The sequence below is a fragment of the Sinohyriopsis cumingii genome, chromosome 17 (assembly GCF_028554795.1).
Source record: "Sinohyriopsis cumingii isolate HCF-2022 chromosome 17, ASM2855479v2, whole genome shotgun sequence".
Taxonomy (NCBI): Eukaryota; Metazoa; Mollusca; class Bivalvia; order Unionida; family Unionidae; genus Sinohyriopsis; species Sinohyriopsis cumingii.
The window spans coordinates 69777105-69790661 of record NC_142977.1 but is presented as its reverse complement, the minus strand read 5'-3'; the positions used below and the strand labels follow the sequence as shown (position 1 = coordinate 69790661).

The following is a 13557-nucleotide window of genomic DNA, read 5'->3' as shown; positions in this document are numbered from 1 at the left end:
GAGACACTTCGGAGGGAGAATTAACCACACAAAAAATATTTATTTAGAAGCCAATATTATTGTGAAATCTATCTCTTTTGACAGTTGTCAAGGACGTTGTCTGTATCTGACACTATTGGAACATAGCAAAATGAAATCCATTGGTCAATCTTCTGCGAAAACGTAGATTTTTTTATATTTTATATGCAACATTTTGCACCGCACGCGGGTTAATACCGAAATACTTTCCAGCCGCGTTTATTGATTGAAATATTATTTCTTCACCGGTCGCAGTATTTATGGATTTAACTGCCCTCCTTGCAACTGTTTTATACCTTCCAGTATTACCACATCTCGCTCTGTTTAATATTTCGAAGGTTATCTAAAGAGTTATTGAGCTTTTATGCGTAATATGATCGATCACAAGACCGTCTTTGATCACCCCGTGAAAAGTCTCATATACAAACCTATGACAGTAATTCCTCTTCACCCCAGCGGCGGACATTAGATAACCAGTATTATTAACAACACCAACTTTTTTCAGCTGACAGTGTCTGACTACACCATCACGAGATGCTTCATAATTCTTGATGATATGATGTCTGACAAATTCATTTTGTTCCATTTTATAATATTATTTGTCTAAATTATAATTTTTCTTTACAACTCTAGATATATAATCTTCAGGTTTTTTTAATAACCTTATCGTGTAGATTTTTATCCCCCTGATTTTTTATCAACGTCCTTTACAACGTCATGTTGTTATTTTTATATCATAATATCGTTTTAGTTCTCTATATTTGTTAGCACCACATTCCACACACAACTGCGTTTTCCATCTTAGTCCATCACCACACCGTTAACACGGTTTTGGATTAAGACTCCCTCTTCTTACACTTTGCAAATGTTGTCCGAATAATTAATTATCTCAAGATTTGTTACAAGGAGTTGAAGACCTTATCATCAGCTAATTGCATTGGTTCTTTGTTTGAGTTATTGTATATACAATATTGTTTATTTAAATATTTGTCTAAAATATAATATGGAATAATTTGAGTGATTAGCTACAATCGAGCCCTGGACAATTTCGTTTCCTGAATCCAGATTCGATCTTGACAGAAGAAACCCTGACTTGCTGAGGCGAGCTCTGGCTGGTTCGACGAATAATCTGTTTATAGTATTCGAGATGCTAAAAGAGAATTTCGCGACAATGGGGCATATTACGTATGGTCAACATTCAAAATTATACGCAATGATAAAGTCATCGACAAAGGTGACGATGCTATAATGAACGATGAGCGGGCGGAAAAGATTATTAATTATCTCAACGATCAAAGATATTTTTTCAGAATAAAATGTATTGTGCTAGCAGAAACAGATTCCGCTGAGTGGATTATCCGTGAGAAACGTGACCCTGTCCTTGCTAATGGGAAACCGCTGTGCTAAGTAAAAATTACAAACCAAGAATGTTGAATGGTATTAAGAGACCATATTAGGCTCAAGCGTATCCTATGACCGCGGATATTTATGGAATATACAGCTAAATGATATCCCCAACATTAAAGATCTTGCGCCAATGAGATTGTCATCGTTGACTTTGTCAAGACTAAATTGTGTAGCCGAACGAGTAATCGAAGATTTTACAAACGCGATGCGTGGCAATCAGTTAACTAATCAACGACGTGGGGAAACAAAAACAAATTAGCTGAATTAGTTAAGGATACCGGAGCTACAATAAATGATGTCACCGAGTTAGGAAGTAAATAAAAATTTTCCAAAAAATAAAAACGATAACCAGAGAGATTTTATACGAATCAAAGAACGAGCCGAAGGGAGCTCCAGTTGAAATTATTGATGATAATAACACGCGTGGACTAGCGCAGTAATAATATTTCCACGAGATCGAACCGTAAGATTTTACTCAGGCTCCTTGGGAAATATGTTTGATTTTATTCACGAAAAAAGTAAAAATGATCATGTATCAGTATGGCTATTTAAGAGTTCAGATGATGACAAATATTATCCGTTTGTACGACGTAACGGCGAAATATATCGTAAAGAATCTCTTCATTAAGAAATGAAAACTCTTGCGCAGATATTTTCAAAAGAGAATACTGAACATTTACTAAATAATTGTTGCACCGGTTCGTCAGTTGCTTCTCACTTTGCAAGAGAGAAAAATTCATGGAAGCCAACACGAATTGAATTTCTCGAAGACGTGAAATTAAGTTGCTGTGAATACGGTCACTGTGGATTGTGGAATACTGAATATGACCGCAGTGACGTTATCTCGGTTGATATTGTCTCGTATTATCCCGGAAGTTTTCTTGGTTACGGAGAGTGTTCTGGGTATTTCAAATGATTTGGAAACCACACACACGAGATGACATGAGCGTCAACAAATTTATTAAGTCAGGATCAATCAACCCAGCATGGATTTTTAACAATAAAATTACATGACCCACGATCGCGTTATCGTATAGGTCTTGATAAAAATTTCGGATAATTGCAAGCAACGAGGGCGCTGTCTTGGTACCACAGTCACCGCCGCGATCTTTTTGCGATTTCCAGGAAGGCTATTTTTGCAATTCGATGGTGGGTCAATTAGAGTTTTGGCGATTTTCAGAGGATGGCTTATTTTTGCGATTCGCGGATAAGTCAATTAGAGGATGTTCTCCCTCTCTGCTGCTCATACATACATACATACATACATACATACATACATACATACATACATACATACATACATACATTCATACATACATGCATACATGCATGCATGCATGCATACATACATACATACATACATACATACATACATACATACATACATACATACATACATATATACATATTATCATTCTCATCACCCATCTCTCTCCCTGCCCTAAAGATAAATGGCGCTCTGTGTGAAATCTGTATTGGGTGCCCCCGCCTACCCCTATCACCGTACCCGTGGAGCCTCCCCCACGTGCAAATGCCCCCTCCCCAGTTTGCATTCGACGCAGTCCCCAGAACTTCGACTTGCGGCGCATGTGAAAAAAGGTTGCACAACATAATTAGTAGGCTTAGGAATAAAGTACAAGTAAATGACTAAAATGTTTCAGACAATATAAAAATAATTATATATTTTATAATATTCTCGATGTCTCGAACACGATATTACAATTTGAAAGTGTTGTAAGTGAGGCTCACTTGCTTTATGTCCAATCAGCATCGGAGAGACGTATGACAATATGTGATAAGCACCTCACATTTACTAGAGATCATGAATTATGTTTTACTTTCATTGATGGCAACACATGACCATTTTGTAATACATAATTATGGTTTCTTCCTTCGATATGATGTTTGTTTTTATTGAATTTTAATCTCGCTCTAATATTCATTCAATTGTTCGTACTGGTAATGCGTTATCGTCATTGCTTTCCTCATGATACAATGTCGCTTGCAATTTACCGTGTTCGCAAAGAGATCTATATGTGAGATGTCAGCTCCATCGTCTACAACTGCAACATAAATCCCACGACCGGAATATCCAAGATTCCATGCCTCCATCACTTTCATTGAAGGAACCACGTATCCGTTCTATGAATGAGATAAATATAGTACTATGATTAACTTATTCTTCATTAAATCAAAGCATGGATCAGAGATAAAAGCAATGACATGGTAATATACCTATATTGATAAACACATGCGTACATGCGATTGAAGGAAAAACGAATTAATTCATTTGATTAACTGATATATCCACGATAAAAGATTAAAACAAAATAACATTTGAGCCATCTAAAGAGCGTTAGTGCAAATTGGTAGAATTTGTTCAGCTAAAGTAAAATAAGCAACGTTCATAGAATAATGACAAAATACATTATCCATAAACGGTGATAGAAATATGAAATGCAACCGATGACGTTCCGCGTTAGTTTCCATTTAACAAAGATAAGCGCTAGGTTACATTCAAAATATTTATAATCAGGTCTCATTCGAGTGCAGACATGCGTATAGCGCCATTTGCCGAATGCAAAATAGTTCGGATCGCCCTTGATATCATACCATATTTTTTTACCATCTCTGTCGCATGCGAACATCACTAATAGTATTGTCCCCGTAAAGTTTAAATTTTCTCAACAGTAACTAATTTAGCGATGAAAGACAATTGATAACACTCAGAATTGTGAGAAGTACAGACAGATGTGCTGACGTGTTTCACGTTCGGTACATACCACAGCCCACATGTCATTCCAATTAGTATCCCTAGTTTTCGTCACTCGTTTTTCGTATATCTGCTCTTCAACCATTTCAACCTTAATAATAATAATAATAATAATAATAATAATAATAATAATAGGTGGTGGTAATTTGGTGGATAGAAAAGATCATGGGGTCGAGTGGAATGTGCATGCGCAAAAGTACCTAAATTAAAAGTAGGTTTGAATGGAGAGGCTAGCAGTGAAATATGCATGTATCTCAGACAGAAAGGGGGGTTCTCGCATGCCGTAAACAGACATACAACTCAAATTTGAATTGGTGTAGGAAGCAGTAAGACAATTTATGATGTAGTAGGTTTAACGCCATTTTCAGAAACGATGGACTATACTAGCGGCCAGTAAAACTGTTGGAGAGAAAACCAGGGATCATTCTGTTAATCACCAGTGACTCACCGGAAGCTACTGACAAGCTTTCTCACATATCCACATTGGCCGAGACCGATACTTGAAACCACGTGGACAGAGGTGAGATTGCAGTGATCGTTAAAGGCCACCCGTGGCCCCTAGTAAGACAGTAAGATTAGAACATGTAACAATGACACATTCGAAAAGAGCTGTACGTTTGGTCTAAGGAACCAATGGAGTCAAGAAACAATGTCAATTGTCAATGAAGATGTCAAAAACACCAACAGACAATAAGGAAAATAGCAATATTAAAGTCGGGCTGTGCAAAGCTAACATACACAGTATTGGAACCTGTATGCATAGATTATCTCATTTCCGGTAGAAACTGTACTACGTTTTATTGGCATGAGCAACGATCTGTTGAAAACGAAACAACACAGTGGCGCATAAATATAACGGCAATATTAAAATCAGCCTCAGTGTACCTCAAAAGACAAATTCAGGCGCCAATATTACTAACAAAATTAAGAAAATATTTGTACTGGAATTTAACGTACCTAATCAGTCACAGCTATAAACGTCAGCGGTTTATTCGGCTATTAGATATACGCAACAGAACACAAGTTTTATTGGACTTAAACATTTGTTCCGAGCCATTTCAAGATCACAAACGGCTAGATATTTTTTGTTTGTGAACAAGGAGGAAGGAACGTATATCGTAGCCACATCAGTACTAGCAGAATTTAAATCAGTGTTGGATGAAGTGAACGTTTTACTCCAAGGAGTTATTTCTGTTTGGTTTGTATCGTGCGCTTGGTTTTCTTAATGATTATATTATAGAAACATTTTTAATTTGTACTTGACCTTGTCCAAAAACATGGTCATTGTGTACCTAACCAGGAGAATTTATTTTTATAAACAACATAATACATAGCTATTTTTCTCTGTGATTGTGGGTTAAATATTCAGATCATTATTAATGTAAACAAGTTGATCTGAACTGGAGTTAAAGAATATAGTCTTGATTCTGACCCTAGAAACCTCATGAATGGAAGTTTCCATTAAGTGACAGCATTTTCAGAAAATGATAATTGCGACATAGACCAAGTTTATGGCAACAGAATGTTGCTTATCTAAAAATTACGCATTCTTGCCGTAACATCTTGCATCAGAATCAGTGTTATTGTTATGTTAAGGTTTTTGCTTAGGTGTATTTATTTATTCAAATTAGTATTCGTTGGAAGTACAAAATACGCATAAATATTCTTGGACTGGAACATTAATTTTGAATTATTGTGAATTCAGAAAGAACATTTTGGATTATATTATTGCTATACATCAAAAGACTTATGGCATATCGCAACAGCCAAGACAACTAGCACGTTAGCACATTCTTGATTACAATCAACTTAATTTATAATCTCTTGAAATTCAGTTGGACATGTACCCCTTGGTAAAACATTTAGGACTATTAGGGATTTGACTTACAATAATGTAATTTCTTTCGAAATTTTCATTTGGCATTCAAGGGAAAATTATTTTGTTGAATTTTATAAATCCTCTTGGATTTCGCTATTTGCTGAAACTTAGCTTAAGACTAAAAATCCGTAACCACGGGAAGATGAGAGAGAAATAGGCAAATACTAATAATAATAATAATGATAATAATAATCGTGTGAAACTCATAAGAAACAGAGACTGTAAACGGGTTTCTAATTAATTAAACAAGAATGCTTTACTCCAGGGAAGGAGAAAGACTATCAAAATCCCAGACAATTAAAGTCTCTGTTGATGATCAGTAATTAATCTTTCTGAAATGCAAACAATGTGCTGAGGAGAAAAAGTTTCACATGACAATACCTCATTAAATAAATCTTGAACTAGATGGGATAATACAAATTATTATATCAACCAAGATAGGTTACGAATAAAAGCGTTATATTTGGATACATTTGGATATAAGATTCCAACATGTATCTTCCACGAAGAGTTGCTATTACCACATAGTGGGTCTTCAAGGTTTTACTCACAAGGGACCTAAACCAATATAAGGCAAGCTATCTTAAGAAAGAAAATGTGTCAGTATGATTTATTTTACAGTTTGTAAGAAATGGTAAGCATTCCTAAGTCTGGCTAATACAAGATACAATCGTTTTGGGGAAGAAATTAAATTAGTAATCGAAGTTCGGAACAAATTTTAATGCTCTAGGTCATAAGCCAACTTGTCAATGGCCCAGCTCTCAGTATGATACTTTCAAGACATTATGGAACTAAAACAGTAAATTTTGGCCTGTAATTTTGTAAACGTATAATATATTGCATGAATCATGTCAAGAAAATGAACAATTTATTTTGTCTATTCAATAGTAGGAATTTGTTAATGTTCAAGTTGCAAATACCCTGACATCTCTGAAAATAATGAATATTATTAAAATGCAGTGATAATAAATGCATGATTTGTTCGCAGACCCCTTCAATGGCCTTCAGCTTTGCTTCGCTCTTCGATGCGATTTTTGAGAACTTGTTCCTTTTGGGATACACGTAGTCTTTTGTCTCATATACTGGTATTCTATTTTCCTGCAATATTAATGTAAAGTATATTACAATGTTGTCAAATTAGATTTTCAGCTCTTTTAATTTGAAAATAGATAACAATATTTCCACAGAAATCGGAATACTTTTATTATTCATCTTTCTATTACGATTAGATGGTATTTTTTATCATCTATTACCTACATTTTTAAAGCAAGCAAACATTGGCTTAGGACTATTTGCAAGAAAAAAATATAATGCAGCTATTTATCCATTTTGTCTCTCACTAGATGGCGCAATGGTATTTGAAATTGTTATTATGGTTCAACTTTTTGAAAACGATCTGTTTGTGGCACAATAGCTGTTGTATAGGAACCGAAGCTGAATCGTACACATGAAGTGCAGTAATATGTGAAATAGTTCCACCGAAATAAATTGCAAGTTGTGATGTTTGACATTAATGAAGGGATGCACTTCGAAACGAATTTGTATCCAAGCAGTTTCAAAGAAGCGTGATATTGTTAGAACGCACATTCAGACTATAATACATATACACGTATATAGGACTGAACTTTTTTAAACACTTGTCATGCAATAATTGAAGCTGTAACACTAGTCACAGGGACAGGTACCGGGTGATAGGGTCTTTTTTACTGGATAATAATAAGCATAAAACATTCTTAACAGTCCGACTACATCCTACCTATTGTCGGTTGCTGTACGTTTTATCTGATTCAAACTAGATTATTTTCTCCTGAGTATGTTTAAGAATGTCGAAATACTGTTTCATCAACTGAGACAATCTGACAAAACGTATATGGTCACTCTTTTCATATGTTAGCGAGTATTCGTTTGGCGATTTCGATCCTAGTCGGGTTTTCATCATGCAGGATGATATTTCACAAACCTTTCTGAGTCTGAAATAATGTTTCATCACTTTAACAACTACTGACGAATTATATATTCCACCTTTATCGACCAGCTTAGTCAATTGCCCCCTTGATAGCAGCCACTACCTTCTCTCCAACCGATGACAGCGGTCTTCCAATCAGTGGGCCATCTTCCATGGATTCTTAGTGATCTTAACAACGAAGAAACAGCTTCCAAAATATAAAATATCGGAAGGAATTACACCTATAAACTTTATAAAACTCGCAATTGATATCAGTCACAAAGTAAGCTAAGAGCGTCTGTATTCTCAGCATGTTTCTATATCTTTCAGAATTGATTCTCCTTGTCTTTCATTTTTACATTACTGTCAGTTAGCTATATTACGTCACGCGTATATAATTGCATATTTCCGGCATTTTGTATGTATAGCTGCAGTTCATTGATTAGAACATTGTTTTATATATCGACTGACATTAAACTTATTGACCTACTCAAGAAACAGAAACGTCATAAAAAAATATTCAGAACCTTTCAAATACCCCTTGTATTTGAAATAACAGACATGTCAATAAATAGTGCTGATACTACCAACCAAGATATCATCTGTTACGTTCAATGGTGCACTTGGGTCATCTGCAATGGAATGACCTGACACATTGTTCTGTAAAGAAAGAGGTATTATACCTTACCAAAGGCAGTACTGAGCAGAACACACATAGTGCATATTAGATTTACAGAAATAACATTAGTCACTAGATCTTTAAAGATTGACAATAAATCAATCTTACTATTTTGAAAGTTTGCGTTCGACACAGATACCCGATAGGTTTTAGTTCAAACGTACTAAACATGACGTAAAGGCCCTCCTTAGTAGCATAGTGGGATACCCTAGGGACAATGTGACTTTAATGTTAAACTAGGGTGGTTGTACCATTGGGACAATGGGAATTTATCATGGGGAATTTTAACATGAGTGTAACTAAAGAAGGACGAAAAAGTATTGGTACTGTCTAGGGACAATAGGAAAGGAACACGTGAGGTGATGTCACGGTACTGGAGATGGGTAACAATGTTGCAAGGAACTGACCTCAATCGGACCAAAGAGTGGGATAAAACCTAAAACGACGTTGACCCAGGCAATGGATGTATATGCAACTGTCCGTGTCAAAGTATAGGACGCGATCTCCTAACAGTTCCAAAGCTTCGCACAATTTTAACCTAGGATGGGTAAGTCGCAATGATGACATTTTCATATTCGTCGGCTTCGACAAAGTCCAGTTCTTCTTCATAATTGACTAAGATGATAGCCTCTCGAACGACGGCCACGTGTTTCGTGTATTTAGTTTTGTCTTGAATCATCTGGAAGTACTGGGAAGGTTCTGTCATATAATTTGTCTTAGGTAAACACGGTCCTTGTGTCATTTCGCCAATTTGTCCCAGAAGCACTTTGGCAAACGATCGCCTTCCTTCGTTTTTCTCTACGTGGTCTAAAGTGATGCCTTCCTTCTCCCAGTATTTCTATTTGAATTTAATTTCGTCTACGGGAGTGTAGCACCGCTGGTTTATGTTTTAAGTTTCAAAACGACATCCACTTAGTCTGCAGAAATGCCTTTCTGAGTCTCATCGTCCTTTTGTTACTATTCTATCTTGGGAAAGTGGTAAATTTAGTATACTTCTAACAGTTGGTATTCCATGTACAAAGCTTTGAACAATCCCACGCTGACCCACGTTCCCGTCTAGGCGCGTTCTTCATGGGTGTGCTGACATGGCAATGGTGAGGTAAAACGGGATGATACCAGTCCGTGGGAGCCAAGACATTGCACTTGATCAATCCTTTGTATTGTCGAATGTTGTCCAGGTCGATGTGTTCCATCAGCAATTACGCGTGCAATGCAGGAAAGCGACACTATCTGCACACGTAAGGATAGAGGGAACACACGACCAAGTATTTGATTTCTTCTCCTTTCTCCTCGTCGGTTTGGTACAGCAGACAAGTGGCATTTGTCCATCCTCCATAAAAACAAACTCCTCGGGTTCAGTTGGTCCAACAGCTTATAACTTTACACGAAAGCGCTTAAACTCGAGATCGGTTTTCAAACGGTGATCGTACTCGTGTTCCCACATTTCCACCACTTGGCATCCATGCTGTTTTAACTTCAAGTGCCGGCGACGTGTGGCATGGAACAAGTCATCCATAGTATCTTGTAAAAACTGAGTTTGTGTGTCACGGTCAGGATAGCAGATGGGACAACCGTGACATAAGCAACCGCTAAACTCGTACACGATCTTGGGGTTTCTAAGTCAAAGTCATCCACCCAATACATTCCGATGGTCTTTTCGCCTCATCCGTTACGATCATGTTGAATCCATTTGTCTTTCTTGTCGCACAAGTAATGTAGCCAGCGGAGGGCTTAGACCGAGTACTGATGTTTGACAAAGTTAGTCTATTGAAGGCTGATGACATCCAGAGTGTTTTCGGACATGAATCGTTGAGGGTACACTAATAAACGCGCATTGAAGAAATGGTGCAGGTGTCTTTCAAAGGATTGACCATTCCGTGTTCCATGAACAGTTCCCGAAATTTTCCACAGCAACGCCATAAAATGTTCACGTCAGAATGGCAATACTTTAAAATTTGTTACTGAAAGTCGAAGGAGTCCGAGGCATGAGTCTGGGACCAAGCTTATAAAGTTTTTTATTCTTCGGTATGCATATTGTCAGGGTCGTAGTCGTGAGCCTCATGCAAATGGGGTAGAACGGCATGATGATTGGCTTCGGTATAGAAAAAGTGCGGAAAATAACCTTTGGCCATTTCCATCATTCTAAACGTTTTAGGCAGACGACTCAAAGACATGGCCAAGTAACTCATCGAATATTTATACTGCACTTGACCCACTTGCATGGAAATGATTTTGGATCCGTTCGAAGTCACTATAGCACGTTCGGTGACCGTATTGTAGCTATAAAAAACTGTCCATCTCATCCCGAGAAATTGCAAGTCATCGCCATGGCATTGGGATGACAATCTCCGTAACGTTAGATGTCCTCTTGACTTCACGTCTCATCGATGTTTAAGATCCATTGGGCGAAATGGGCTAGCGTGTTCGGTCCTCGAAATATTTTTCACGTCCTCCAGGAATCTTCATGCAGTGAGGGATATGACTAAAGATAGGCTTTTGTGTGCACTACTTGCACGCACGATGAGCCACGCAGAAATTAGGAATGTGAATGCCAGTCTCTTGTATGAATTAGAAATCCGAAAAGATGAAATTGCCTTTCTTTGGTCATCTTCATCTTGTTGTGGCTGTTATTTGTTAATGTAGCATTAGTGTCCATCCACGATTTGGTGACAAATGTGACATCGTTTCGTTCCTGGACATACGTGTGCCTTGGTATTATTGGGACGTATACCTTGTCCACAAGTAGGGCACAAGGAGTTGACAGGCAGTTTTCGTCTGTGAACCTTGCATCTTCAGATGTTGTTGGTAGCAGGCAGGGCTGACAAAAGTTCGATGACATGAAGTGCAATTCACTTGTTCTTGTCCTTCGTCTAGACAGGGTTGAGAGGTCAAACATCCTGAGCATTTTGAGCCACAATGCTTGTGTTGCTCTCAATTGTTATAGCCATAGTCACATTTCTCACAGTAATAACTGTATCCTAGTAATCCCGTGATACTGGTGATAGCATCGAAATGTTCATCGTGATAATAGACGTGAATGTATTTTCCGTCTTTGAAAGCTTTGCCTCAAAACAATAGAGATCCGCGCAGTTGTTGAGGGTGTACTTTCACGGTCTAACGTGGAGCTAAGACAACATGCAATTTTTGCATTGCAAGAATGCCACACACAGGGTGTGTCTTTTGATAGCCCTGCTTGCTGTAACATGAGATCTGCTTCTCTTTGTTATTTGGCTCCGTTCAATTTTCGAAAGTCCTCCTAGGCTCTTTTTCCATTCTGCCGTGTCGTTCTTGCAAGCATACCTTCATCCCACCACGACATCGCGGGCTAAATACATCTGGTATTGATTGTTGTTAATTCGGAAGAGGATCCTTTTGGTGCTACAAAGGTCGTCCTCCAAGAAGATCTTTTTGCATCCGATCCCTTGGGGAAGAGACACTTGGGTCATAAACAATGTCGCTTTTCCATCGGTAATGTGAAACTTGTCGTTGTATTAGTGCACGTGTTGAATCTTGTCGACGACTTTGGATGGTGTTGATTCTGCCAGACTGCTAATCTCGATCCAAACGGGGCACTTTAAAGTGAATGGAAGGTCTCAAGGGATCGTCTTCTTTGGCTTCACATTATTGTTTCAGTTTGATTAACAAATAATTCCACACCTCGGTGATGAACTATTCTGCTTTCTCCAGCAGTACGTTGGACATGAAATCTTTAAACTTCACCGTTAAATGCAAGAAATGGTTCTAAAGTTTATAGAGGACCGCTTTTCCATCTCTCGAATGTGGTAGTACTTTTCAGGGGTTAATGGTGGTGAACTTTGGTTGGGTGTAGACTGTCTGGGTCTGAGTCATCTTCAAAATCACTGGCATGAATTTGGGCCAAGACTTCAGCTATTGTCCGAGGCGATAAATCACGTTTCTGCTTCTTACTTTCTTCTATTTTCTCCACGACATTGTGCGATTGTTTCATCACTATAACCATATCAGACCTAGACCTTTGCTATATAAGGGTATGTGTCTTCACTCCTAGTATTCATTTCACTATCAAACCGAGGATGCTTAGGTTTATAACCATATGTACGTTTAATTGCCATAAGTTAGTCACAAAGTTTAACCGGAACCAAAACGATGGAAGAACCCACACAGATCGAACTTTTGATCAGAGCTTTGCGAGATGTCATATTAACGTTTTCTTCAGATAAGCCGACGGACTACTCTCCATCCTTTCGGGATCAAAGCCAAGACACTTGCGATATCTGTAAGAAGAAAGGTCATTGGACTACAAAGTGTCCAGAACGTTAAACAAAAGCAAGACAAGTATCAGAAGAGACAAAAGTCAAGATACCTGTTATCATTGTCAAGAGAATATCAAGAAAAAAAAAGACATCGGTCTTCAGCATTCCCTAAGAAACAACAGGATCAATTGGAAGAGAGGGGTTACAAACAGGAAGAAGAGGTATCCTCCCCAATGGAAGAACTCAGACACGTACAGAAAGAGAAAAAAAGAAAAAAAAAAAAAGAAGACGAGGAGAAAGAGGAAGAAGATAAGTAAAATCTGTGAAACTGAAGAAGAAAAAGAAACGACAGTGGACAAAGGCACAGATGACGTCTATGAACTTTTTAAGGTGTTTTGTTGTGTTGCGAATTGGATTGCAAAATTTGTAACAGAATAGACAAGATAAAAAACGTAAGTGTCTCTTGGTTTTGATGCTTTAGAATTAGGACCTACAGTCACGCATTCACACGCGTACATCGTGTGCAAAACAGTGATTTTGAGTTTTAATTGATTTTGGCAATTGAAATGATATCTCATTTCGAGAGACGTGGGTGGCCCAGAAAGGTACAGTTGGGTATTTGTT

General features: G+C 37.7%; 1 protein-coding gene across 1 annotated transcript in view; it reads right to left on the bottom strand.

Annotated features, from left to right (window-relative positions):
* The window catches only part of LOC149779190 (neuroendocrine convertase 2-like), a 70765-nt gene that overhangs the window by 49744 nt on the left and 7464 nt on the right, over positions 1-13557 (bottom strand). Inside the window, exons 4-7 of the mRNA XM_089938583.1 lie at positions 8614-8682; positions 7068-7175; positions 4209-4289; positions 3439-3567 (exon numbers count right to left, since the gene is read on the bottom strand). Coding sequence (XP_089794709.1) covers positions 3439-3567; positions 4209-4289; positions 7068-7175; positions 8614-8682 — 387 coding nt within the window. The remainder of the gene's footprint in view (positions 1-3438; positions 3568-4208; positions 4290-7067; positions 7176-8613; positions 8683-13557) is intronic.